At 41.1% G+C, this 26,199-nt stretch overlaps 1 protein-coding gene and 1 long non-coding RNA gene across 10 annotated transcripts in view; one reads left to right on the plus strand and one right to left on the minus strand.

Moving 5' to 3' along the window:
• Positions 1 to 26,199, plus strand: part of LOC107270000 (Down syndrome cell adhesion molecule-like protein Dscam2) — an 83,560-nt gene that overhangs the window by 7,448 nt on the left and 49,913 nt on the right. For all 9 annotated transcript variants that reach the window (XM_025087388.1, XM_025087386.1, XM_025087389.1 and 6 more), the window contains exon 2: positions 13,263 to 13,355. In XM_025087388.1, coding sequence (XP_024943156.1) covers positions 13,298 to 13,355 — 58 coding nt within the window. In that variant the 5' untranslated portion in view covers positions 13,263 to 13,297. The remainder of the gene's footprint in view (positions 1 to 13,262; positions 13,356 to 26,199) is intronic.
• The window catches only part of LOC112494673, a 47,012-nt gene continuing 33,489 nt past the window's right edge, over positions 12,677 to 26,199 (minus strand). The window contains exons 2-3 of the long non-coding RNA XR_003060369.1: positions 12,855 to 12,925; positions 12,677 to 12,766 (exon numbers count right to left, since the gene is read on the minus strand). This is a non-coding gene — a long non-coding RNA (uncharacterized LOC112494673). The remainder of the gene's footprint in view (positions 12,767 to 12,854; positions 12,926 to 26,199) is intronic.

The following is a 26,199-nucleotide window of genomic DNA, read 5'->3' on the forward strand; positions in this document are numbered from 1 at the left end:
CACTTAGCACTCCCAATTCTGAATTCTTGAAGGCAGCGCCATATCTTATTCCCTTGATCAATTTCGTCTCCCGATCTCGATTTTTGCTTTTTCCTTATAATTCGCGCCCACCCGCTATAAGGGTTGTTGCATAAGAGACAACCGGAACTTGTCCAGTTCACCTCCAATGGACGAAGGAACTGATACTCGGGAATTTTCTTTTCTTTTAGTATTACATTTTTATCAGCCCTCCCGAGCAACATCACCCTTAACACGGGGAAGATGCCGTTGATTGAACTTGGCACTCCAAATAAGGCTATGATTTAGGGGTGGCTCCAGTGTCGGAAGACACGTACGCGTGTACAAAGAAAATAGGGGGGTTGGTCGTTGGAACGAGAGTCGCATCCCTGGAGAAAGGTGAAAGAGGGTAGTGACGGCGTAGGAGGGGTTGGGCGCGATATTGACTAAATAATGCAGGGACTGGCCTATAGTGTCGGAGCGTGGCGGCGGTTAGTAGGACGCCTCTGCGTCGGGGGTTGAAGGGGGTGGTCTACGTAGAGTCGGTGCTGGTTACTGGGCGTAAGGGATGCTTTTCTACCTTGTGCAAAAGCTGTGGCACAGCCCGACCCACCTACCTACCCCACCCTGACACCTCTACGCTCACGTGGATTCACGCACACTCGCGTAACCTCGAGTGTTCAGGGCACAATAAGGGTTGCGCTTGGAGGGTTTTGGGGGTTGCTTTCGGATTTGATGACACTCTTGCGACGGAAGCTCCCGGGTCATCGAGCACTGTATTTTTCAGCGGGTCTTCTGTCTGCTCACCCTCGCGATTTTCTATCTCTATCTAAAACCACCCCCTCCCGAAACCTATTTAGCGCGATTCATCCCCTAGATGACGCCTGCGCCCTGGCTGTGTAGAAAAGTATATATATATACACATTGATCAGGAGACGTAAAGTAGGGGGAAAAAAAAAGGTCTTATGCTCCCTTCAATTTAAAAAATATGGAGTACCCCTGTATCGATTCCTATCTACAACCCTTAAATCCTCTTTTGCACGCCCTTCCTTATCTCGATGACTGTCGCCAAATTGGATTGGTCCACGCTCCATCAAGTCTTCATAAAAGTTGAGAAAACTTTTATTAACTTAGTGTACCCCCTTCCCCCCTCGCCCTGTCCCCACGGAGGATAACGCCGATTCCCCGTAAACAGAAGAAAAATCGCAAGATCCCTCCGCAACGAGAATTCGTGTAACGAAGAAAAAAAAAAAATTGATAATCGAAATATTTCAATATCCTCGATCGCATCTTCATATCGACTTTCCCAATTTCAATCTTGCGTCCCTTAGTTGCTCTTAAATTTCTTTTCGGCAAACGAATTTCATCCCCCTAATGTCCCTCTTTCGGGAAACGACGCTTTAATCGTGCCGACTCGTAGCCAGCCGCGAAAATCGTTTTAACGAAAGACCCATTTCGTAATGGCTGTGCTTTCAATATGGCGGCCATATTGAAAGCACACGCAGCGTCAGAGAAAGCCCACCGCCCCCTCCGGTACCTTCGCCCCCCCTACCCCCCTGCAACACCGCGCAACCACATCACATCGCACTGCTAGCGGCACGCGAAACCTACGAATACGCGTTATCGCGGTCGGATGGATTTAACGGACGTTAACGTGCATCCGTCCGATACGCAACATACGATATATGCAGGAGCAAAATTCATTAGCCTCGGGATACGTAGTTTCACATGTGTATATATAAACACATATGATTGCTGATAAAACGTTATTATTCCGTACGGAATCCCATACTGGGCGAACGTATGTTTATAATGAGATTTAACGTCGTTCAAAATTCAATTTTCAATTATGATTAGTGACAATGATTTATTGATAGTAAGGAACGTGACTGATGCGGTTGATATTATTTTCGGGCAACATTCGTGGGTCGAGGAGTGTTACGGGGTGAGATAATTGAAAGAAATTTTTGTTGGTTGACTGTAAAAAATTTTTTTCATTATATACAGTAATATCTTTTGGTTAAAATCGAGATCCGTGTAATTTATAAAATTGATTCTAGTATTATTCGGATAATTGCAAATGGCCGTTTGTAGCTCGATAACCCGGCACTGGGTACGTTGAACTCTGGGTAGCAGGTGATGCGGAATTACACGATAATTGAGAAAATGGCTACGCCTCTGTATTTCTGTATATATATATGTATATATATATATATTTCTCTTCTACATATATTGAATGCCGGTAATTGGGTAACAATGGGTTGCTTTTATTCGGTTTAATTACATTGGAATCCTGAGTGGCAGAGCGCGGAATCGATCGGCAGAGAAAAAGAAAATCGCGCAGGGATGCTGCGGGGACGATAATATTTGTTTAGTTGAAATCTGTAAAAGTGAGAAAAAAACACGTGTGAGAAATGGTCGATGAAATTTTTGAAGAACTCGAAGAATATAAAATATATATATATTGACTCCTCGATGTCCTTTCGATGCCGTTCGAGGAATGCAATTCTCTGTTGAAACACCATATATATAGAATTCTAACAAGATGCAGCTGCAGTAGGTACAGGCACGATATAGATCAGCCGTCCGGTAAATAGAGAATGGGCATAGTCCCGCTTCCAGCGTGGTCCATTCTATCCGTTAAGCTGGTACGCTTTCCTGCTGCACTCCCTCATTATCCCAACACAATGAAAGCTCCCATACGGTATTGGCATTTGTGCGAATTCCAATAGAATTTAATTGGAGAAGATTGAATCGGTATAGGTAAGCGATGCCAAGTACGTATGCGTATCGCGTCAGTAGCACGTATGACGTATCGTTGGAGATACGTATGGGTCAGTGACACAGATATATCGATAGAATAGATCCAGGTCAGAGAAAAGGATAAAATTAGTATAACGAGAGACAAAAAAATTTTGACAATTTGGTAATTCGCTGATAATGAAAAATTATTATTATTATTTTTTTTTAACGAAACATTAAAATTATAAACGATTATTGACTATCACAATGTCCAGCGTTCGCGCGAAAGGTCAGGCAGGAATTATCCTACCGCTATCTAATACTCATTGATTATTGAGGGTGGCCATTATCAAGGTAGAATTATAGGTGCACCCTGAACTTGCCCGGGCAGGGAATAGAGACCTCTGAAAATTTAATGGCGTTAAACTTTCTGGAATATTCATACTCCAGCCATTATCAGCTCCATAGGTTCGAACCATCCCCCATAGCTCCACGTTATCATTCGGCAATCCTTTGAAGGATATAAAAGGATTTCGCATCCTTGAAAAACGTGTACAGTATATAAATCTACGTGCCCTTTCTATAGACGTTTAATATGGGACGTGTTATGACTTATGACTCTTGTGAGGTTTTAATTCATCACTCCGTCTCACTTACTCCTCTGCCTGTTTGCTCTTCTTTTTTCTCAACATTCTCATTTCTCTTCCATCTCCTTTTCGTTTATATTCATTTCCCATTCTTCCTTCTCCTCCAGCAGATACACTATTTTCCAGCTTATTGGCTCGAGACCGAGCGAGTCGATGGTATTTTACGGATTTTTTCCATTTCTCTGCTGCGTCCGACCCCTCGACTCTATGACCCCTTTCTATGAACTCCACAACCGCATAGCAAAACGTTGTACATTTATTTGCTGATAAAGGACGTGGGCATTCACGTTTTACGTTGGAAATAAGAAAAATGAAGAATCGCAATCGGATAAATCATCCAATTGGATAATCCAATAAAAATGGAAACAGTCATCGATGTGTGTTCGAGTACGTGCATATAATATACATATATGTCTAGTCAGAAGAGAATAATACAGAGGGTGACTTATAAATATGACACACTGCACAAGACGCAAGGGATGCTGTACTTTGTATTTTCCCGAAAAAAAAATTTCATTAAATTTTAATTATATCAATATAAAATTTTCAAAAATTTCAACGAATCCTTATATCATACGTCACGCACACGAAATTTTGGTACTGACAGTTTCGTCTTTGCCTTTAATCTGAGATACCTCAGATGCTTCGTATCTTCTCAGGTCCCTCGTGCACACGTGCCCCAGACTGTATTGATGCTCGCGGACAGAAGTAACTTTGATAGGAACTATCGATGAAATAAGGGCTGTTTAGGTAGGAGCTTTGCCGAAACATCGAAGCGTCCCGACGGTCTCTGTAACTTTACAGAAAGACGCTCGGCGTCTCTCAGGCTTTCACTGAGTACTCTGCTTTTCAAGGGATTGTCAATAATTATGTCAAATAAGGTATATATCCCGACTGGTGTATATATCTACATACACTCCATCTCCTCTCTTTCCTCGGGTTACGAGCCCGACCATATAATACAGGGTGTTTTGAAAGTCAGGAACTTTTGACTCAAGCTAAAAGGCCCTGTGCTTCTAGGCTAACATAAACCCGCCTTAATGCGCCCTCGCTAGCAGCCCATTACACCGTATAGTCTCCCAGCTGCACAGTACATGGCACATAGCATATAGCACACCCTGTACATTGCACGTACACTAATAATGACGTAATACATACGCCGATACACAGGAGCACGTAGAAATGCGTGTTTACAGCCACAAGCACCCTTGCAATTTCACATACGTGCACGCACCTACAATTCCCATATACATATGCTCACCCTACCTACAGCCTGTATATACGTATTTATGTTATGGAAATATGTATACATTATATAGTATATCTGCCACTCAACTGTACTTGACAACCCCGATACACACACGGGACACGCGTGCTCGCATGCATGTACATACCTTAAGTATACACTGTATGTAGCTGGGGCTGCGAAACAACCCCTACTCCGTACTCGCGTTTCACCCTTAACGCACAATTTAGCTGCCGCAGGTATCGACCTGGCACCAGGTGAAATTTACACCGCGTCCTACGCCAATGCATTATTTCTATACACGGCGTTAACGCTCTGACATTATCTGACCTATTCCGGCCGCCGATTAATCCCGTATTGACCTCATCGTCAGTCCTGTGCCTGTTACGCAACCAGAGGTGATAGGTCATTACGTGATCCTCCCGTAACAAGATTTTACGCAACTGCGTTGTCGCGTGGATTCAGGGTAGAGGCTCGTCACGCGGGAATTGCGATTTTGAACCGATGCTTCTTTTTTTCTAGCTTTCTCGGGCTCAATTTTCGATCGTGCCTTTGCACGCGTAAAAATCCTTTCAGCTTTCCTGCGAAATTCCAACGTGACGCTCGAGAATTCGCCAGCCTTTGAAAACCAAGTGGCCCATTCTCATGCATGTATTCGCGAACATGTTCGCGCCCCTGCTATGCGACTACTTACGGTACAGGGTGTTTCAAATGGCCGCGCGACCGTAATTACTGGTATTTGCTGGGAAAAGGAGAAAAGCGTTGCGGCAGAGGTATTGCCACGTTACGTAACGATTAAACGAATCTCCATACAGGTACTGGGAAATTTTTTCATTCGAGGTAACTCGAGCGCTTATCGGGATATAGCGAATATTTTTGGAATATTAACCATTCGCGAGCGAGATTCACGTGGAGTTTTGTACGAATTGAGAAATAATTTCGTTTATTCGAAAAAGTTTATTTATCGTTAATTATTGGTATGCTCGAACTTCATTGTTATGCGAGGTGCAGGCGAAATTTTTATATTGGGAATGAAAATTATTTTGTACGTAACCGTGGGTTTGTCTCTGGTTCTTGTTCCTTTAAAGGGAATTGCGCTGTTATGGCGAAGAAAAAATTGAGAGGAATTGAACTTTTGTGGGTATTAAAAAGAAAAGTCATTAGGTACAAGTCTTTGGAATTGCCCAAGTACCCATTTAATAGATGGTCACGTATGTTAGGAATTTCAGCCTGGAACTAAAGCTAAAGCCGAGCGATTCCGTCGCGTGCGTTAGCAATTCCAATATCTATGTCATAATTTTAATGAAATTCCTCGAGCGGACTTGTGTGAGCGCGGCGGTCTCCGAATTTCAATCTCCGATAAATAACGGGTGTCTCACCCCCACCCTGTCCTCCCTCTCATCCGTTTCTCACTCTCTCTCTCTCTCCCTTTTTCTCTCTCACTCTCTGTCTTTTCGTCTCTCCACTATCTCATCCAGAGAAAATACCACCTCGTGCCACGGCGTGAACATTTTATTTTGCTCACCTGGCATTCTTCCTCAGCCATTTTGTCATTCTCTGCTATATATATATATTGTATATATATATAAATATACTCTAGTACAGAATTGCTTTGCGAGTCCAACAGGCATCCTTCACTTATTGCTTTTCGCTTTCTGCTAAGAGCTAGTAAAAAATACGTTTGAAGGGTGTAGGTATAATGCGTTTAAGGTGGGTCGAAACTGGCGAATAAATTGGATTTTTTGTTTTCTAATCTTTTCGAAAGGTTCATTAGGGCGAGGCATTATTGGAATTATCGAGTTCAATGTAGGTCATGGAATTTCAGTGGCACGAAGACGTCAAATGAGGAATTTCGATCGAACACATACATGGTAGTGAAAGTATTTTTTTTTTGTAATTGTCTACGAGTATAAAATTTCTAGCGGAATCGCATACGGCTGGCAAATAATTAGAGAAATTAGCAGACGCGATCGATAAGGCGAAAGCCAATGGAATCGAATGGCAAAAGATTGGCAAATCCGTAAGTCCGAAGGCTCATATCCAATTCCAAGAGGGTGGATTTCCGTATCCTGAAATTGATTCGAACAGGAATCTACGTAGCAACCCCTTACCGTTAGGGAAGACGGGCACCCCCAGCTCTAACCAACTACCCACCAACAGCCACCCGTATCCAACACTCAGAAAATCACAACCCTCGTCCTCGTCTTCGACGTCGGCCACAAGACGGGATTTACTTGGAGATGGCTTCCCTACTCAGTTGAGTGTACCTCGCGAAACGTTACTAGTCAGACCAAAGACAGAGACCGCCTCTTTCGTCCCTTATCTGGCCAAGTAGAGAAGATAGGAAAGTCGAGACAGACGGGCACTAATTTTGAAAGTGGTGGGCGCCCCCAGGGGGAGGTGATAGAATATGGAAGTGGCATCGTCCGGATAGCATCCTGGGCTTCGCTACTTGGGCCTTCGTTGGGTAAGGGGTTGGAGTACCTGGAGCAACGAAGGGTGAAAAAGCAGGCCCAGCCGAACCTAACCGCTAGGGCTGCCACTACTACATGGACTACATGGACGGGTTGCTGGTGGTAGCAGTGCTGCCACCTTTTACTTACCAGTAACAGTAGAATGGGACGCCGCAACGAGACTCTATGGACGAGAGAGACATGGATGAATGGAGCCGCTGAGAGAAGGGGTGGCACTACCACCGACGTCGGAATCACCCTGCTCTATAAGGAGTCAGGGTGGCAACCTCACGACAGAAGAATACTCCTCACTCTTATAGCGATGGGATGGAGGACTGTCTAGGGCTTTTTTTTCTTGGTATTTAAATTTTTTTTTTTTGTTGAAAATTGTTCCGAAAATTGTAATGCTGCGGTTACTTGTACCTTAGCTACGCTGGGTACAGGATCTGTTTTACCTTTTTTTTTGGCTTTTATAGCCCGAAGTTGGATACCCTGTTACGGTAGTTTAATGCCCGAAGTTTCGTGGTTGGTAACTTCCGAAACTCCGAGTAGCTAACGGGATGCCCCACGTACGTGTGTAATTGTGCGTTAAAGGATCTTTGGGTGTTTGGAAAAGATTTTGGAAAATTTTCTACACATTTTCTCACCTCAACTTTGTCACGTTCGATCAGTGACGTCAACGTGTGGAAGTTGACTCAGTTTTTGTTCTTCGTAATGAATCGTTCTGCCAACTTTTTACTTTTTATGTTGCTTTCATGTAAGTACGGAGCTTCCAAGATATTTCTTGAAGTCATTTGCACAAAGAAACTCCGCGATTTCCAAAATAGATTTTTCATCGAGGTAAATTAAATCATGTAATTCCAACAAACAAAGGAAACCTAACCTACCGTAGACTAGAGCCATTCGGAAAACGTCCACTGACTTTTTAATCGGTCGATTGAAACTCGAGAAAATTCTCATTAGCGAATTCCTGGGTAAGAGCGAAAAGAAATTGCGCAAGAGATCATCGATTCCGTTTAATTCGGTTCTTTGAAATTCTGACTCTGTAATGGTAACGGGTGGTAAGAGTAATATTACTAGCACTAGAAGTAGTGGCAGTAACGAGTCTGGCAGTGAGAGAATGAATTAAATGAAGCTGATGAAAATTCGCATAAGGACTTACCCGTTGCCCCTAAAAAAAATAATCCTCAGACAATTGTTAAATTAACGAACCTAATTATGTGACTCCCAATTAGAGCTAAATTATACAAAAACGAAAAAAGGATCAAATAAATATTGTTATTATTAATTTGAGAAAGGATCAAGAATAGACAGTCAAATTCATATCTAACCAACGTAACTTATACATATAGTGTATTTTATCTTTTTTTCTTCCATTCTCTCGAGCATCTTCTTCTCTCTCTCTCTCTCCTTCTCACTCATTCTCCCGCGGCGGTTTCTTGCAAATTCGATTAATTAATTTCTTCCTTAATGAAGCAGACTCTCTGACATTAAGCGGCCTTACTCGACTCGTGCCAATAAAATTGGCCTTCCTACTCATAGCTTTCACGATTCCAGATTAAATGAAAAAAGAAAAGATACCCCTATCGAAGCCTTGTGTATTCTCGCGAATGGGAATTAGTGATTTTTTCGGTTCAACTGTCGGCCATACTTTTTTTTTGGACAAAAGTATCAAAAAAAAAAAAACCCTGTCAGTGATGAATTAATCCGACCAAACTGTACGCCCGTAGTAGTAATCAATTTTGAGAAAACCGAACACGTCGATATATACTTCGCTCGAAGGAAAATGGTTGGTCATCAGTACAAAATCGACGGCGATAAATCCAAAATGTCCAGCATTCAGGATCATAGGGAATAATCAAAGCTAATAGAATATTTCAAATAACGATAAAAGGATTGAACCGGTAAGTTTTTATTTTTTACTCCGAAAATAACAGCGGTTATTAAAATGACAGAATTTCGAAATTCAAATCGCGCGCCACTTTCGGTTCCATCGCTAGCGGTGGGTCCGATGGTAGTTTGCTGAAGCGCAGGACGCCCAAGTGCCGTATCCGAAGGGATGCTACGGAGGAATAAGGCTGGTTAGGCGACAGTGGTATATAGTTGGTTGGAGGATTGAAGGGTTGGAAGAGCAAACTGGAGTCGTAGGTGGTAGGTGGTAGGTGGTTGAGACCAGAACGAGTGAGAGACGTGACTGGGGAGTCGCCGGGCGAATCAAACGATTTCATGCTCCAGATTCTGTCTCTTTGAATTAAGCTGTCGTCGCTGGAGTTAGGGGTTATGGCGACACTGCTGCTGCTGGTATTACTGTTGCTAGTATTCGCTACTATTGCTAATACTGCTGCTACCAGGAATTCAAGAAAGGCCCCCAAAAAAAAAAAAAAGACGAAGCGTGACATTTTCGAAAGACGACGGATGAAGAAAATGAAGATCCCGTCGTTAATGGCAGCGCCGAACTCCTCTTAGGCATCCACTTTCTGGCTCACCCCTTAAGATACTACCCCCTATTAATGCCTGGGTTAATAGACATCGCCCCTTCAACCCCTCCTCATTGTCGTCGGATACCTTGACGACTCTTGAAAATATATAGCTTTTTTTACCTTGCGCCGTCAACGCGTAAAGTCGCTTCATGAAAATGAAAAATAACTTTGAGAAAATTAAAATCGTATATTTTCAAAATACATCGTCATTCGGAAGTTGTCACCACTTGGCCGAGCTTTTGCCGCTGGTAACCATGAAAATTCATGTCTGACCAATTTCGCACTTTACTACTTGAATTGGGCCGGATCGATGCTCGGCGATGTGTGGCAATTTTTTGGCAACATGCCAGACACGTTACTTCCGCCGGAAGTGCCTACGTAATCCTTCGTCTCGGACGAAACAATTTCCTCCAGCCGGTGAGAGGGAAATAAAGCGATTCGCAGGTGAAAAAAAATTCCCTAGTAAAAAAAAAAGGATCCTACAATATGGAAGCGAATGGAGTGCGTAATCGTTAATAATTACAGCCTGCAATTTTCCACGTCTGAGTAGGTAAAAGTTTTCCGCCATGCCCCCAAAAAAAAACAGACTCGTTTCATTCCTTCGTTTCCTCTCATTCTGTCGGAATACAAAAAAGCGTTTTAAATCCTTTAATCAAAAAGCTTCTGAAACGTAATTTTTACGAAAAAATTTGTAGCAAAACGTATCCGTGATAAATCGATTTTTTAAATATATTCTTCAATGATCTATCGATCGTTCGTATCTCCAGCCTCGTCCGAACACACACAACGTCTTCCCATTACAGAGATTCCAATCAGTCCGTGATTTCGTTCGACGCCGGAAATAAAGGAAATACAGTATTTTCAATTTCTTTAAAGTTATACCAACTGTAAAACACCAATTACGCCATTTCCAGACGTAAATAACCCGCGATCATTTTTTACCCTCCTTTTTCTTATTTTAATGGCATCCTCCAGCTCTTGCCAATTTCTCGCAGCCTCCGCCGTGCCGGAAGATCCTGTCTGGGTAATCGAGTAGACCCTAATTACGACCCTTCCACTACGAAGGTATCCCACTGCCTCGAAATCTACAACCTACAACCTCTACGAAGATACAACATTTCCTGCTCACTGTCTTCTGGGTATCGTCAATCCAAAGGCCGCCACACGGAGAGTAAAAGAAATTATCACAGATAACGTAAAACTCTGCTATACATAATACACGAGCACTCTGTACATATACAAGAATTACAGTTTTCATTTGGACTTCATGCATTAATTTTTTTTTTTTTTGAAAAAATTAATAACATTTTGAAAAAATTATTACTCCAAACTTGTTTTCATCCCCCACTAAAATTTATTCAATGCAACCCCCCCCAACGTAAACGCGAAACAAAATGGCGTCTCGTTACCCATAAGTTATTGTTACCGGCATTTAACAGGCGTCGCGACGCTTCTGTGATACGCTTTGAGCCAGAGAGAGATATTTCTGTAAAAACAATTGTTGACACTTTTTTCATAAAAAGGGTTTAAAGTGTAACTAAAAAACATGGCTAACCTACCCCTATATGTCTTTCACGTTGTTCGCGCGAGTGCTGGGCTCAGTGCAAAGCTGCCTGCTGGGTTCCAACCTGCGTTTTAATGAAGTGCCTTGTGTGCCGAATGAAAGGCAGCCGGAGAAGGATCGAGTATTTCGTTTCGCTCAATGAGGAATGGAGAGCTCGGCCCTTTTTGCCGGGTTAAAAAATGGCGGCCAGCCACGAGAGTGGTGGGCATTGTTGAAGGCGTCTCGAATAATATTCCCTAATGACGAGAAATGATTTAGTGCACCTTCGTGTGTACACGCGTACAGAGCGATTCAAAAGTAGCGGCTCTTTACACGCAACCCATACATTTAAGGGCGATACAATGTTGAACCGCCCTGTAAATCATACCCCGTAATCATTATACACATAATAAACGGACATCCCCTTTCGTCTATTTACTTCCCATAATAAAGCATTCGTGTTTCCTTGTTTTTCATGAAACTTGTCAAATTTTTTTATACCACTTAATTTCCGTTATAAATTTATTATATTTTTTATTTATCTTCAAAAGACTTCCCGTCGAAGCATGGACGGTTATCAGTGTGTAATGTTTGTATATTATAATTTCATTTTTTGTTTAATTGAATATTTATCGAATTATTATTATATTTACTAATGAAGCTTTAGCTTTTCTATATTACTCTCTCCCTCCACCTTTACCGTAAATGAGAACTTACGATATCCCATGCATTTCTCCGTGGGGACTTTCTCACACGCGAGGTGCTACGGAGCAAACCCCATTAAGCTCTAACGATTCTTAATGGCATCCTCGCACGTCTTATGGATCCTTATTTTTATTCTCGGAATCAAGATCAAAAAACCAAGGAGCCACGGTGTCCCATAGACATAGACAAACTAGTATTTTCTTATATTAATTTCATTTTCACGAAAGGAATATAAAATGCATATACGACAAATCAATAAAAAAAAAATTAATTGTCAAAACGATAGATTTTTCATAGTTTGCCCGTTACTCCTTTACGGTATTGAAAAACTCTTAAATTTCCAAAGGACTCTTACCGGCGACATCTCAGCTCGTATTTTCATGATTATCTTTTTTTTTTCTTCCCCCCCAAAAAACGATGAATTTTTATCGTGCTCCTCTTCGCCACGGATATTCGACGGAAATGAAGTGCGTCCCGCGTAATTACGTCATGACGGTTTAATACCTAACCTCTACGTCACCTTAACCTAACCCAACCCAGTGCAACATCGTCGCAGTGAAACGAGCCCATAGCATTGGTGCAAGAAAGGAAATTGGATGGAAAATCGGGAAAATGCGGAAGTCACGTGTGACTGTGGGTATTCCTGTTCTTCAAAGATAGACGAGTCACGTGACTTCCTCCCTACGTAATATACATGCAATATAAAGATTTACCCGACTAACTCGTACTTGGCGTTGAAAAATAAAACTTTGTCATTTTTTGTTCCTCATATATTTACCAGTCTCGTTTGCCAATAGACTCGCGAAATATTTGCACAGTTCGTACTATATGGATCGATGGAAATTTGCTGTAATTTTCTGCATCGCTGATACTCCGCTGACGATTTGCCTTCGTTTGGACCAATCATCCGTCAGTCATCCTCCCGATGCTTGTCTGCGATTCTTCGTATGTCACTAATTAGTAAATACGTTGCTTTCAGCGACAGTGATTACGGCTTGATATTTGCTAATGAACCAGCGTCATTTTGTTTCCGGTACAGACCATTTTTATTTTCCTCCTCCCGTACCCTTCCGGTATACCGAAAAGTGATGTACGTATGAAGCAATTTGTATCTGAAATTTCGCAAAAACGTTATATTTGAATTGTGCGACATTTCGCTCTGCTTTAATATCTGTACTCTTTTTTTATGAATTCCAAAAAAAAAAAATGGAATTTATTGCAAAAGTTGAAAAATGTGATATGCTGCTTCGTATGTAATAAAAAAAAAAGTATAAGGGTAGTTAGCCAATGGGGCATCATGCCAGATGGAACGGGGTGCCGTGGTGTAGCGTGTACGGTCATGGCCAGGAGGGTTTTATAGGGTATAGGGGATGCTGGGTTCCAGAGGGTTGGCGAACAGCGGATTCGAATGGATGGCTTGATTGATTGGGCATGCTTGTATTGTTTCAGGAGGAAGCTGAATCGACGTAACGCTCCAAGCCAGGATGGCCGGTTGGCCGCTCGGATCAGTAGTCCTGTTTGGTTCCCTCATTCTCGTCCATGGTGAGTCTACAGTTTCCTTTCTAAAAAGATAAACAGGACTAAAAGCACGTACATCGAATTACAAAACCTGTTTTCTTTGCCGAAATTTTCATAAATTTAAAATCTGCCATTTACTCTGCTACAAGTATTTTGATACTTGCTCTCGATACTCGTGACCAACTATTGTTTCTCCAATTACACGAAAGACTGAATGCACTTGACGTAATGAACGGCATGTCATTAATATGCCCGTTGAGATCGTAGCGGTTGACCTACCCTGACATCCTGTAAGGTATTACACGTATGCCTGGCAGCGTGATATGTATGTAATACATACGTCCATATTTTAATGTAACTGATAATGGGCGAGTCAGATGCGACTTTCGTGCATCGGCAACCGTAACTTGAAGTTTAAATGCTCTTATGGTGGTTTATTTACGGTCGGTGTCGTCAATGGATTTTAATGGTGGTTTAACGTATCCGATGAATTTCTACCTGCTGACTTTACCAGTCCACTGCTGTGGAGCTACGGGGTAGCAAACAGTCGGCAGATTTCGAACGATGATACACGCCGTGATTTACGTTAGTGTTATTAATAATTAAATGAAATTCCTAAAGACACAGAATGAAAGCACCCGTGAAAAAGTACAGGAGGAAGAGAATTGTAGCTATGGCAACTGCAGTAGTACTGGACAGAGACTGGTCAGACTGTTATGGAGCTGTCCGCAGCACAGCTGTTTCTGGCAGTGCGTCTCGCGTTACGGGTTATTTCGGGGAAAGAAGAGTGTACGGGGGGGATGCACATTCTTAAGGGTAGATTTCGAAGAAATAGTGCCGCGTCGGGACGAGTGCTTTCTTAAAGATCTGAGCCAGGCGCACTTGTTGCACAGAAGGAATGGGCCATAGAAGCAGTTAGGGGTGGGAGGGGGGTTGGAACGGTAGTCGTAGTGGCAGTGTGGCAGTAGTGGTGCTGGCGGCACGCTCGTCTGGCTTAGGGGTTGCTACGGGCCCAAGGGGTGGTTAAGGAAAAGTTGCCTGGTTGGAACGAGAGCGCAACTCCAGCTTGGGAATCGAATTGATTCTCTTTTATGGCTTCACGTTACTTTACTTCACTTTACTTTACTTCCGCTTCCACTTCCACTTCCGGAAACCCTCCTCCTGGACTGCTTGACTCTTGACCAGAGTCTATTCGGCTTTTATTTATTTATTTATTCGGAACCGCCTGCTGGCCATCTGGCGGATACTTTCTTCGACTAGGTGTATATATATATATATATATGTGTATAGTCACTTACAATTCCGCTCTTTGATTCTTTGAATTTTTTTTGTGCTTTTATTTTCAATGAATCTTTGGTACCTTTTTTTTTTGTATTACTGAAACCTCCAATACATTTACGAAACATGTACTGTATACCTATATGAGTCACGTTAACAGTACCCTTTCTCTATTGGAATTGCCTTTATATTGGAATTGTCACTAGGTAGAAATTACCTACTACGCAAGTCTATAATTTGATTAGAAATACTGTATATCGTTGATTATAGGGATACTCTAAGTGTGTCATGGAACATTTAATGGACCGTCTACGTCGATAAGGGCTCCTCCTGTTTCTCAAGGACTCTGCGGTGTCCTTTGATCTTAACAAGATTAATAGGCACTACGTGTACCTTGGTACACCCGTTCTACCTATCTTACGGGTGACGTGCGATCTCCGAAATACAAAGGTGACGTCACGAATGGAATTTAATATTGCCCAGACGTAATCCACAGTGCATAGCGGATATATTAATGCGGACCGAGACTGGCGAATTTCAATTATGCCAGTGTACCTGCTTGGTGCGAATTATCTGACGTTTTATTATTACGGCTCATCGTGAACGCTGTACGAAGAAATAACGTCACTTGGAAACTGGAGTCGTTATTAAATTTATATATTTACCCGTAACGTAGGAAATTTACTTGTATACAGGTGTTAGGTAATACTTTACTAAAGTCCGTAAACGTGCGTATACTTATTGCAAAATAATAACGCGAACTCTCGGGACTTTTCGATTGGCAATTTTCAAGGCAGCGACACGTCGTAATATTCGTGACACGTCTTTCGTTTGTCGCTGACGAAACTTCCATTGGAAATACTCGTCGCTCGTATATTCATGGACCTGCAATGATATTGAATAGTCCCGCGAATTTCAATCACCTTTTACCGCAATTCCCTCTGAGAAGTCATATTTTAAGGATATACCTATAGTATGCTACAGTAAGCCAACTGTGCTACGCTATATTATACGATACTGTGTATAGACACTATACTCTGCTACGTTGTACTGGACTCTAGTCGATCTTGCATAATTCTTCGATGATACTGATGCTATTAGCAATGAATGCTATTTCTGAATTAAGTGAATTTTCAATAGTTTGACAATGAGTTATTGAGAGGGATGTCGGGAATGAAAATGGGTGAGGAGGTCACAGGGGTCGAGGGGCGAAGGAGATTGAATTTTCTTAAGTTTTGACAAATTTTTTGTCAACCTCCATGTAGCGTTCTTATGAGCCCCTCCTTGATTCCGGCACTTCCACCACGTCGATTTGTAGGAAATTATTTTTTTCAAGGGAAATGACATTATTTTTCTTGGTTTCACCCGAAAAATCTGAATAAGGTTGACTGCTTGGGATTTTTATATTTTTGCCTCCCCTTTTTCCGTCGTTTTCTTCAACCCCCCCCCCCTACCCTCTCTCTCTTCCTCTATTTTTGTCTCCCTTGCTCTCGTGCGCTATCAGCTTTTTTCGTCGTCGACGCGAACGAAACGAAACGAGCGGATTTAACGCTTCACCCGTTCGACTTGACGCCTCTCCAAAGAGACTTTGGCCGCCGTCGCAACGCGAGCATTCAGAATGAATTAACCTGCGTCGCGACGCCGGTGAATTTTGACGACTTCGGTCGCCAACAAAAAAAAGCTAAATTCTGCTTTTACTACGAAACGATAAATATTTTTTGGTTTTACTCTTCGGTGGGTTTGGACTATTTGAAATTTTTGTTCGATTTCCTTCTTTGCCTTTACATATTCAATAGTCAGCGCGATCGTAAGCGAAGAATCAATTGAAAATCCGTACCTCTTGATGAATGACGTTCATGTTGGACAATTTCCATGTTAAAATCGCTGACAATTGTCGCCAACATCGTCGAATCAAATTTCTCGCAAAGTACCTTGCAAATTGTGCGATATTACAAGCTTCTACGGTGGCGCCGCGTAGGGGACGAGACGCGAACTAATATTCTCCTCGACTAATTAATCGCCAAGAGCGAATCCATTCGAGAAAGAGTTCGGATCCGCTCGGAAATGACGAGGACAACGAGGACGGAGATGACGGCGACGTCAGGCGTCGCAATTTCCATCCGTCATCCGAGAATATCGAAGCGAATGCTGATCGACGCTTTTCACTGAATTTCCTAGACATTTTTTTAAATCTAAAAACTCCAAAAACAAACACTAAAACTTGAAACCAATTTTATTAAATACCATTTTTTTCCGTTATAGGAACTTGTATGGTTCGCTAATAAGAAAATCTTTACACTCTCCCTGTTGCACGCACAATTATTTTCAGCCATTGTCCCAGCTATGTTCACCATATCGAATCTCTATCACTTTTCCATAACACTATCGATTTTTCGTCCGCTCTTGCTAAGAGTATTTTGACTTTTTATTATAACAATAATAAATCGATCGCACGAGCAAGTGTAAATTCAGATTGTTGAAAGGTCTTAAAAGAAAAATAAAAAAATTATCTTGAAAAATATTTTTCTATTTTTTTAATAAAAATGGCCGCACTGACCACATTTATCGTGTACGCGCGTATACTCTAACACTGTAATAGTCGAAGCTCGTAAAGCTGAGAGCCAGGTGTTCTATTTAAATGAAGTCTCTCTCTTATCTAAAGGAGCTTAAGCCGGACGGCTTAAACTTTCTTAGGAACAGGAAATTTAGCGTAGCCAAGTTTACCTAGGAGAAACTACTTCGTTTTCTTACTTTTTATATATTTTCTTTTTCTTAATCTTTTTCTCTCCATACTCCTACTTCAACCCCCTATTACTTTCTTCTCGTTCTCTGTAAAGTCCAAGATGGCTTTACTTTTTGAACTTGATGCCTGTTCGTTTACTCACTCTTAAACCTAATGCACCCAGCATCCATTGTTTATCTCTGCGTCATTATCGTCATCGTCATCAGGATCCTTAGACTATCGTTACTGCGTTATGGCTATCTGTCTATTTGTCATCGGTTAATCAGCGCAATTTCAAAATTAATGAATAATCGACACCCTATTTTTATTTTTAATATTTGAAACAAAAATTGCTTAATAATATTTTTTACATTATATATATCGTGTATTTTACATTATACATTATATCGTGTCTATTATAGTATATTATCATGTAATCCTATTGCATCTCGGTCCACAGGATACTTGAAGAAAGCAAACAGATCTCTCTTTAATTTGCACTACTGATTTCTCTTTGGCGGTCTTCAGAGATAGAGAAAAAGAAAAAACGAATTAAACGGTGAAAGCTCTAAGTTATATATAAGTAACCCCTACAAGATAAGGCCAGCTTAACTATCCTTCAAGAGTCTATAGACACTACCCTGGTTGAAACTTTCTTTTACAATTTCTTATTTTTCTTTTGGAAATACCTACAATGCTTCATTGAACTTGATCCTAAAAAAGAAGCATCACAAAGATTCGCCGTAACTTCGAGATAAGGTAGACGGGAAGCAATACCGAAAATTAAAAAATCATTTTTTCTTCTCAGCAAAGCCTGAAGTTTCATTTAAAAGTTAACTCGCGATATTCTACTAAGTAATCTTTTAAAAATCGAGCAAAAATTCCTGCGGATCAATAAATCAAGATAAGTACGTAACACCGCGTAAAGTAAAATTTCCTAAAAGACTGTATTAAAAAAACAACAAAAAAAACCACAAAATGTATTCGAGGTTTTCACAATAAAAAAGTTTAATACTGTCGCGTCAAAATGCCCGGTGTACAATTTAACAGGCAATATAAATATACATATATTTACCTTGACCATCAACGAAAATGACGTCACCATTGAAACGGTGCATTTAGTATTTACCATAAAAGCACCCACGATGGTAACAGTGTCCGACAAATTTGCCAAGCGCTGAAGTGTACTTCCATAACGAGCAATAGGAGGGCCAAGGGTTTTTAGCATTTGTTAACAAAGTGCAACCCGTGTGCTAAAACTGTATACAAGGTGTACGTATTAAACGTAAATAAATATAATGCACGAATCCTCCCCAACAGTGTGAAGGGAATCGCGTGTGTTAACGTACAGTCCCTATATCATCCCTCTGCCTTTCTATGAACTAAATGAATTGAACGACTCATTTAGAAACAGCCTGTACTCCTACAGCACGTACGGTTTGAGCCTGCAGCATAAAGCGCATAAACCAACCCCTGATGATCCATTTGATTAACAGTTGAATATGCCGCAGACTTGCAACCCCTTAATGCTCGGTCAGCTGACACGTGCGTGAATGGTTCATCCCTCTGCACGTGATGGTGCATTGCTACCCCTATGCGCTTTACGTCTGCGCACACACAGAACCACACGTGCTAAAGGGGCCCATGTCTACGTCACTGACTCTCACGTGGTCTAGGTAACGTTTTAAAGAGGACCTTTCAACCCCTAACGCTCTTGAGTTAAGTATATGGCGCCCGCCCTTAATGCAAAGCTCCTGCGAGACGCCTCGAGGGGGGTTGAACGCGCTGGCCAAGTCGCTCGCTTAAGGGTTGTCGCGGTCAATTTGTCGCGTCGAGGCGTCGCGCGGGGGTGGGATCAGCCACCCACCCTTGTTCACGCTTCACTTCGCCGTCTGTTGTTCGCCTTAAGGGATGATCGGAAAAATCTTTCATCGAAGGTTATACGTTAAGATACGTGACTGTATGGATTTTTTTTTTGTTTTTTTCTTGTTTTTGTAATATCCTTCCGATTTTTCCGATGTTATTGGCTCTTTGGCTTATGTTTATCTACCAAAGTCTTTATGGTGGGAAATCTTACTGGGTGTTTCGAGAAGAAGAACAGCAGTTGTCTCATACTTCTGCGGTGGTCTCGTCCGTTAAAGCAGATGTTTCCACTGTTTACTGGGTTACCGTCAGTTTAGTGTCTGGCAGTCGTCGCTGGAGAATCATATGGGATTTGAGGAGATTGTCGCTACGTGGATATCATCCCTTATGGCTGATCCTTTTTTTGACATTTTTTTTTACCCGATACATTTCTCGGTTTAGTTAGTATTGTTTTTACGTGTCGTGGATTCAGCATCCTAATGACAATATTGCTATGAAATATGAATGGGATGCATATATTCAAATTTATTGTATGAATTTTGCGAATTAAATATCTTTTCATGAAAACTGCATTGATAGATTCAGAGGGTAGTATCATTGTTAAGAGTCAAATTAATTATAACGGATGGTTTTGGTTATTGAGGAAATCTAGTTCAGAGCTCATTTTTTCTCAATATGTTAATTGGACGTCAGTCATTGTCATAGGTGGATTTAGGCAAGGGTGAAATAAATGAAACCGTCAATTTTTATGTATTCGACGGAATTATAGTTTGAATCATTTTATTGGTTGTTGGTCCATTGCCCAACCATATAATATATATAAAATGAAAGAAGGAGCAATATATATTTATAAATCCGACAGGGCCATCATCCTTTAGAAACGTGCTGAACTCTGTACCATTAAATTAAAAACAAACAAACTGTTGAGAGATATAAAACTACGTAAGTGTCTTTGCAAGCACGTGCGTGCCGTTTGGGTAATACGCAGCTATCCTATTTGCCAGTTAAACAGCAATCAATTTCCAAGCGTATCACATAGAAACACAAGATAGTCCAGATTTTCGTGTATGGACGTTTACAATTTTTTTGTTTGAAAATAATTATTCCTTCCTACCGTCATGGCCGCCATCTAAAAAAAGTGTCGTAAACATGAGGGCGTGGACGCTCAGGGGCCCCTGGAGGCACGAAATAAAATATACACGAATTCCTTTCACACGTGCGAGTCAAGGCTTCCGGTAGTTTGTCTGTCATAAAAAAAAGAGAGAGTAAAGAAGAAGGGAAAAGAAAGAAAATTCCTTTAGAAGCTTATACGAATAGAGAATAATTTTTGTTATTAATAAAAATACACTCGAAAGTTCACTTGCCTTCTATATCCATATCTGTATTTCAATGCGCCAAGTATCTACGGCCCTGAAGCGCGCGATTCGCGATGAACTTGTTATACTAAAGATGAATGCTCGGTTATACTCCATTAAGACTTTCGCTAGGAAGAACTTCCCCGAGAAATAATATGACCTATAGTACCTTCGTGAAAACTTTAAGTTCCACCATACTTTCTTGCCCGGCAGTCTAACATGACTTGTTCGAATTAGCGACGATATTGAAAAATATCGATTGGTTTGGAATATTTTTTTATCTTTGGACTTAATTGTTATCCAATTTTTATAACACGGAGTCATTTTTCTTTTGTAATAAATTCAATTTATCAGACCATTATCCTGTTGACAGCTTTTCAACACTGTAGCCAATCCGACCGATGTCTTATTGTGGCAACAAGTTAACAATGCCTCGTGGTCGATCAATATCGTTTAATGGGATAAGTTAGTGCTTAGGGCTCATGGTTATCCGATCACTCTTGCCGGAAGCGCCGAAGGCACAAAGGTAGCGCGTGAGATAGTCAAAAAGAGACAAAGCAAAGACCAAAAGCAATATCGCACGTATGAAGAGTCTAAGGTTCACACAGAAAATAAAAGAGGAAAGAAAATTGAAAAACAAAAATGAAGCACAAGCTGTTAAAAAATATGAAATTCCATAGAATTTGGAAATTAGAAAAATCAAATATTTTTACCATTTTTCAGTTTTTCGTATTTCCATGTACCGACACACTAAATTATGGAATTTCATATATGTATACTCTAAGAAAAGCAATTTCAGAAATTTTCATAGCGACACTTACGCCTCAGCTTTTGTGTGCTTTAAGGCTTTTCCACGTGTGTTACATGAGCGTTAAGAGTTTGAAAATCCTTGGCGAACCCTTATGGACACTCAACTGCGACGTACACGTGCTCCAAGTGCGGTAACCGAATGGAACTTGACAAAGGAAGGAAAACCTACTTATACTTTGGAAATACTCCAGCTCCGTATACCTTGGCTGTATCTACTCTTATGCATAAGCTTTATTAGAGTTTATAAAGAAGGAAACTGGCTAAACGATTTTATTGAAAATATAAGATCTTTGTTCGGCATTGATTTTAATTGAAATTCATATCTTGGAATTGTTACGGAATTGCGTGGCTGTGCGTGCTCAGCCTCGGTTACTCGAAGTTAGTTGAAGAGCCTTGAAATTATGTTTTCTATTATAACGTGTACTTAGACTGTTTATCGTCCCGATAGAAATCTACAGTACCAACACTGAGAAGGTATATGTCCTAAGATTGCAGGATACTTGGTATATACACTTTTGGATATAACTATACTTACCTTAAAGTATCGAACTACTATTCTACTATAATATATATGTAGTCCTTGGTACATATAGAAAGACTGGATAAATCTACGGTACATAGGAAGCAACTGTTAGCAAATCGAATCACGAGCAAATCCCACGGATACTAGGATCATGTCTGTCACGTATAGCCAACGTAACGAAGGAGAATCCATAATTCGCTTGAAGGTATCAATATTGATACTTGATAGACGTTACGATATAGTGATAGTTTGGAATTGAAAGATATAGTCAATATTCAAGAGTAGTGAGATTAATGTTGTAGCCAGACATTTTCAGACAGCACAGATCATATAAGCATATACTATAGTATAATATTTAAATATACATATTTTAGAAAACAGTTCTCTATGACGTATCAGTCATCGTATATAAAAAAAAAAGATGTTTTTATTCATGTTTATACCAATTCATACAGCGTGCTATGTACTATATATGTATATATAACATAAAATCCTTACAAATGAATTTGACCCAAGTATCAAAGCTACTACAATTATGGAATAGGAAAAAGAAAATTTTCGAAATTCTGGACGATATCAAATACAAATACAGAATCGGTCTAGTGTGAATACATGAAAATTTATGTATTTGTCCTACGTATATAAACACGTCTATAGCCGCTTATACATATGCACGTTTAATTACACTAATTGTAAGTTGAGTTTACGGACGATTTACCTAAGTGAAGGTAAGCCTTTGGATTATACGTACGTCATGCGAGAGAGTTTAGTTCTGGTCAGAGAATTAACTTAGCGCGCCGTCCGTTTGTAAACTAATTAAAACAAGCAACAATTAAACGCTTCAGCATGAGACGAGAAATAGATTGCGTCAAAGATATAACACTATAATTTCACCAAAAAGCACAATTGATAGTTACCAACCGAAGTACAGTATCGCACGATAAAAAATTTGCCATTAATCGTGACCCAATTGAAAATGAAAAAAAAAAAAAAATCGTAACTTCAAATTCTCAACTCGCACCAGTCTGTCTGGCACAGGTAGGTACGTGCCTACTTGCCGTAGCTCGAATGACAATGAAAGGAGAAAAAAGAGAGAGAACCCAAGTAAGCCATGCACGAGGGTTGCAGACGCGAAGCTAGTTGAAAAGAGAAAAAGAGAAGGAGAGAAGAAATAGTGATGGCGAAAGAGGGAGGGTACAGGAGTCTAAGAAGAAAGAGGGAAATGAAGAGGGGCGGAAAGAGTAATAATAATAATAATAGCAATAAAGAGAAAAGGGTTCTAGAGGTAAGGGTCTGATTAGGTTAGGTTAAGTTGGGGTGAATTTTCCCGAGCACCGGTAACGTCGCTCTTGTATGAATCGAGTCGATAATTAACCCGTCAGCAGGCGCGTCATTTCTGACGTCTCGCTCTGACTGCTGCGTCATTCTGTATGTCGAGCCGTGTCGCCTGGGAGAAATGCTCTCGCCGGTTAAGAAGCCGTGAGTTCGAGTCACTTGATACGTCTCGTATTGAAGGAGCACCCTCCGGCTCGAATTAACAGTTAACGAGAAAAGTTTAGCTTTGCACGAGGAAGCTCCGAGTAAAGGGGCAGGAGGCTTCTTTCGGTTTATTTCGTGTAATATCGGTTATCATCGGCAAGCCTTGTCGCACCAGAGGATCCTTTATTGTTTGCAGATCTGTATTATCAAGGATATCTGTCACTCTGTGTATAATTATTATTCATTACTTTGGGTAGGTTGGATAGCTTGAAATTCCATGGATTGGATTACATTAGGTTGGGTTAGGTTGGAAAATTTATTCATGTGGGCATTAAAAAAATTCGTATCTCGTACCGTTACCTATTTTGTAACACTGTGGCGCCCTTTCGCAACTCCACGCAGAAATAGGGTTACAAAACTTTGTAATAACTTTGGACTGCCTTACTGCTCCAACACTCCGTCTGGCTTTCTCGACTAATTAGATTTGTGTATTATAATTTGTAATTGTAGGTAGAGACCAGTTGTGTGTGACAATTCCATGAGTCTCGGTCGTTGCGTTAATTGGGAACGACGATTCATGGTATAAGAGTTTTTTTTTTAATGCAGAACAAAAAATGTATGTGAAATTCCAGATTCCGAGAATCGTGGAATTGCGTCTGGAATTTCAGTGTAAAATTTTTTAGTATTCGCTCACTGTCAAATAATTGCTTCGGATATTGCATACAGATCGGATTCACGAACAATTGGTTTCATCCTCAACTCCCTCTCGTTCCACGCGAAAAAATGCAAATGGAATTGACACGTAGTTGCTGGATCGTGCCTCGTCAAAAGTCACCCTCCTTCAGTGAAGTTCGTCCCTTCCAAAAAAAAGGTCACGCTAACCGCCCCATGAAATTTCACCCTTTAACACAGACCGTAAACACGGGGTACCACCGCGTCTAAGAGTCCTATGGAATTGTCGAAATAAAGAGCGTCCACGAAACATCCCTCGAGCTGTTTTGGCGAAGCAAACAAAAATTGTGACTCGATAGAAATAAAAATTCGATATTTTTTCCAACCCTTTAATTGATACGATTTTATTGATTAGACCAATACGGATAATAGACAGAGAAATCTCGCTCGATGCCAGAAATACATGAGAGGATGAAAAGATTTGGTGCGACCTGTACGAGCCTTTACTGTTGATAGCAGTGGTTCTGGCAGTAGCAGCTAGGGATGGTAACAGTAGTGGTGGAGGGTGGCTAACGTAGGGGGTTGTAAGAGACGTAGGAGCACATTCAGAGCGCGGGAGTGTAAGTGCATTGGAGGGGCTGAAGGGGTTGGAAGGTTGAGCGGATGGCTGGTTGGCTGGGGTTGCAGCAGCAGCCCCTGCACGAGGGGGATGAGTTTCCTATGGTTTAATTGGGCACGAAATCATTTCCGATGCAATGCGCGGATGCAGTCGTACCAACTGCCGAGTAATCAAGGGTAAAAGTGCGATCAAAAGAATTCGCGGATCGATAGCTGCACTGTCAGGTGACGTGCATAGATATATATATATATATACAAAAACAAAATGCATCGGTGAATGAATGCAGTTATTGATTTTTCTGCGCACGTATATAATAATATCATTATAATTATTTTATTAAAATCTGCTCGCTTATCGAATCTTGATTAAAGGTAATAGACGTTGAACTTGCTACGTCCGTTTCGCAACCCCCAAACAGGATGGTTAAATTTCTAACTACAATTGAAGGTACAGCGGTATTCGTAGTCGAGGATTAATGAGATCCTCATGATCCCCCATGAAAATCCACGCACTCCGTGAACCCCTAATCAAAAAGGTCACGTTTATAAGAACGAGAATTGGATAATACCGAGAAAATCATCCCCCCGCGACACATCCAGCATCCGAAAGGACCGGCAGGAGCCCAGAACGTTAATCCGGTAGGTACGTAAATCAAATAAGATCCATCCTAAGTGGCCGAGAGTCCTGTCAGGCTAATGTATTAACGTATTCAGAATTATCCTTGTGAGAAGCGACGTGATGGAGGATCACGAGCAAGATCATCAGACCCCTGGACCAAAACTGGGAAACCAGGGTACAACAAGGGTTGGGTTAGGGTAAGAAGGGTTGCTATGATAGGGAGGGTAGAATGCCGCGGTCCTTTCGTCTAATCAGGACTAAAGTTGAACAAGAACCACAGGGCACGTAGCTGTAGCAACAATGCCTGTACCCGCAGCATCCCAAGGACACCTCAGAGTATTCTGATCTGGCGCTTTGCTGTCACCTACTACTTGGACACATACATCCTGCCAGCAATGAAATCCTTCTGACGTCGCTGAATCGATAATAATTCTGTTAGGGATCCTTGCCAGCCACCCTCGGCCAGGGGGTGGGAAGGAGGGCAAGGGTGGAATCTTGCCATTGTAATACGGTTAAATTTGCTTTGAGAATTTAGGTTCGGTATCTTACGTTTTACTACCCTGGTACCTACGTCGGTACCTATACACAGCCCTATTCACGGATACGAATGTCTGCAGCAGGATCCGAAGGACTATTCACGTGTGAATTTGATCCTTGCGCTTTAGATTCTATGCGATATCACGTGTAAAGGATACCCGTCGCTCGGTGAGAGGATTTGTCAATTCTCCGTAAGGATTTATTAGAATCACATATAAGGGTAGTTCTCGAAAGAGGATATATTTTCATTGAACGTACGGTTCGGTTGATAGTTATTACGAATATACTGTACACGTTTATCAAAGAAGTAGAAAATATACGTTTAGTCAGACGTAGAGAGCAGGTATACGTCTTTTAAATATTAAGAAATTCCATATAAAAATTGCCTAGAC

The sequence above is a fragment of the Cephus cinctus genome, unplaced genomic scaffold (assembly GCF_000341935.2).
Source record: "Cephus cinctus unplaced genomic scaffold, Ccin1 Ccin1_scaffold0695, whole genome shotgun sequence".
NCBI classification, from domain to species: Eukaryota; Metazoa; Arthropoda; class Insecta; order Hymenoptera; family Cephidae; genus Cephus; species Cephus cinctus.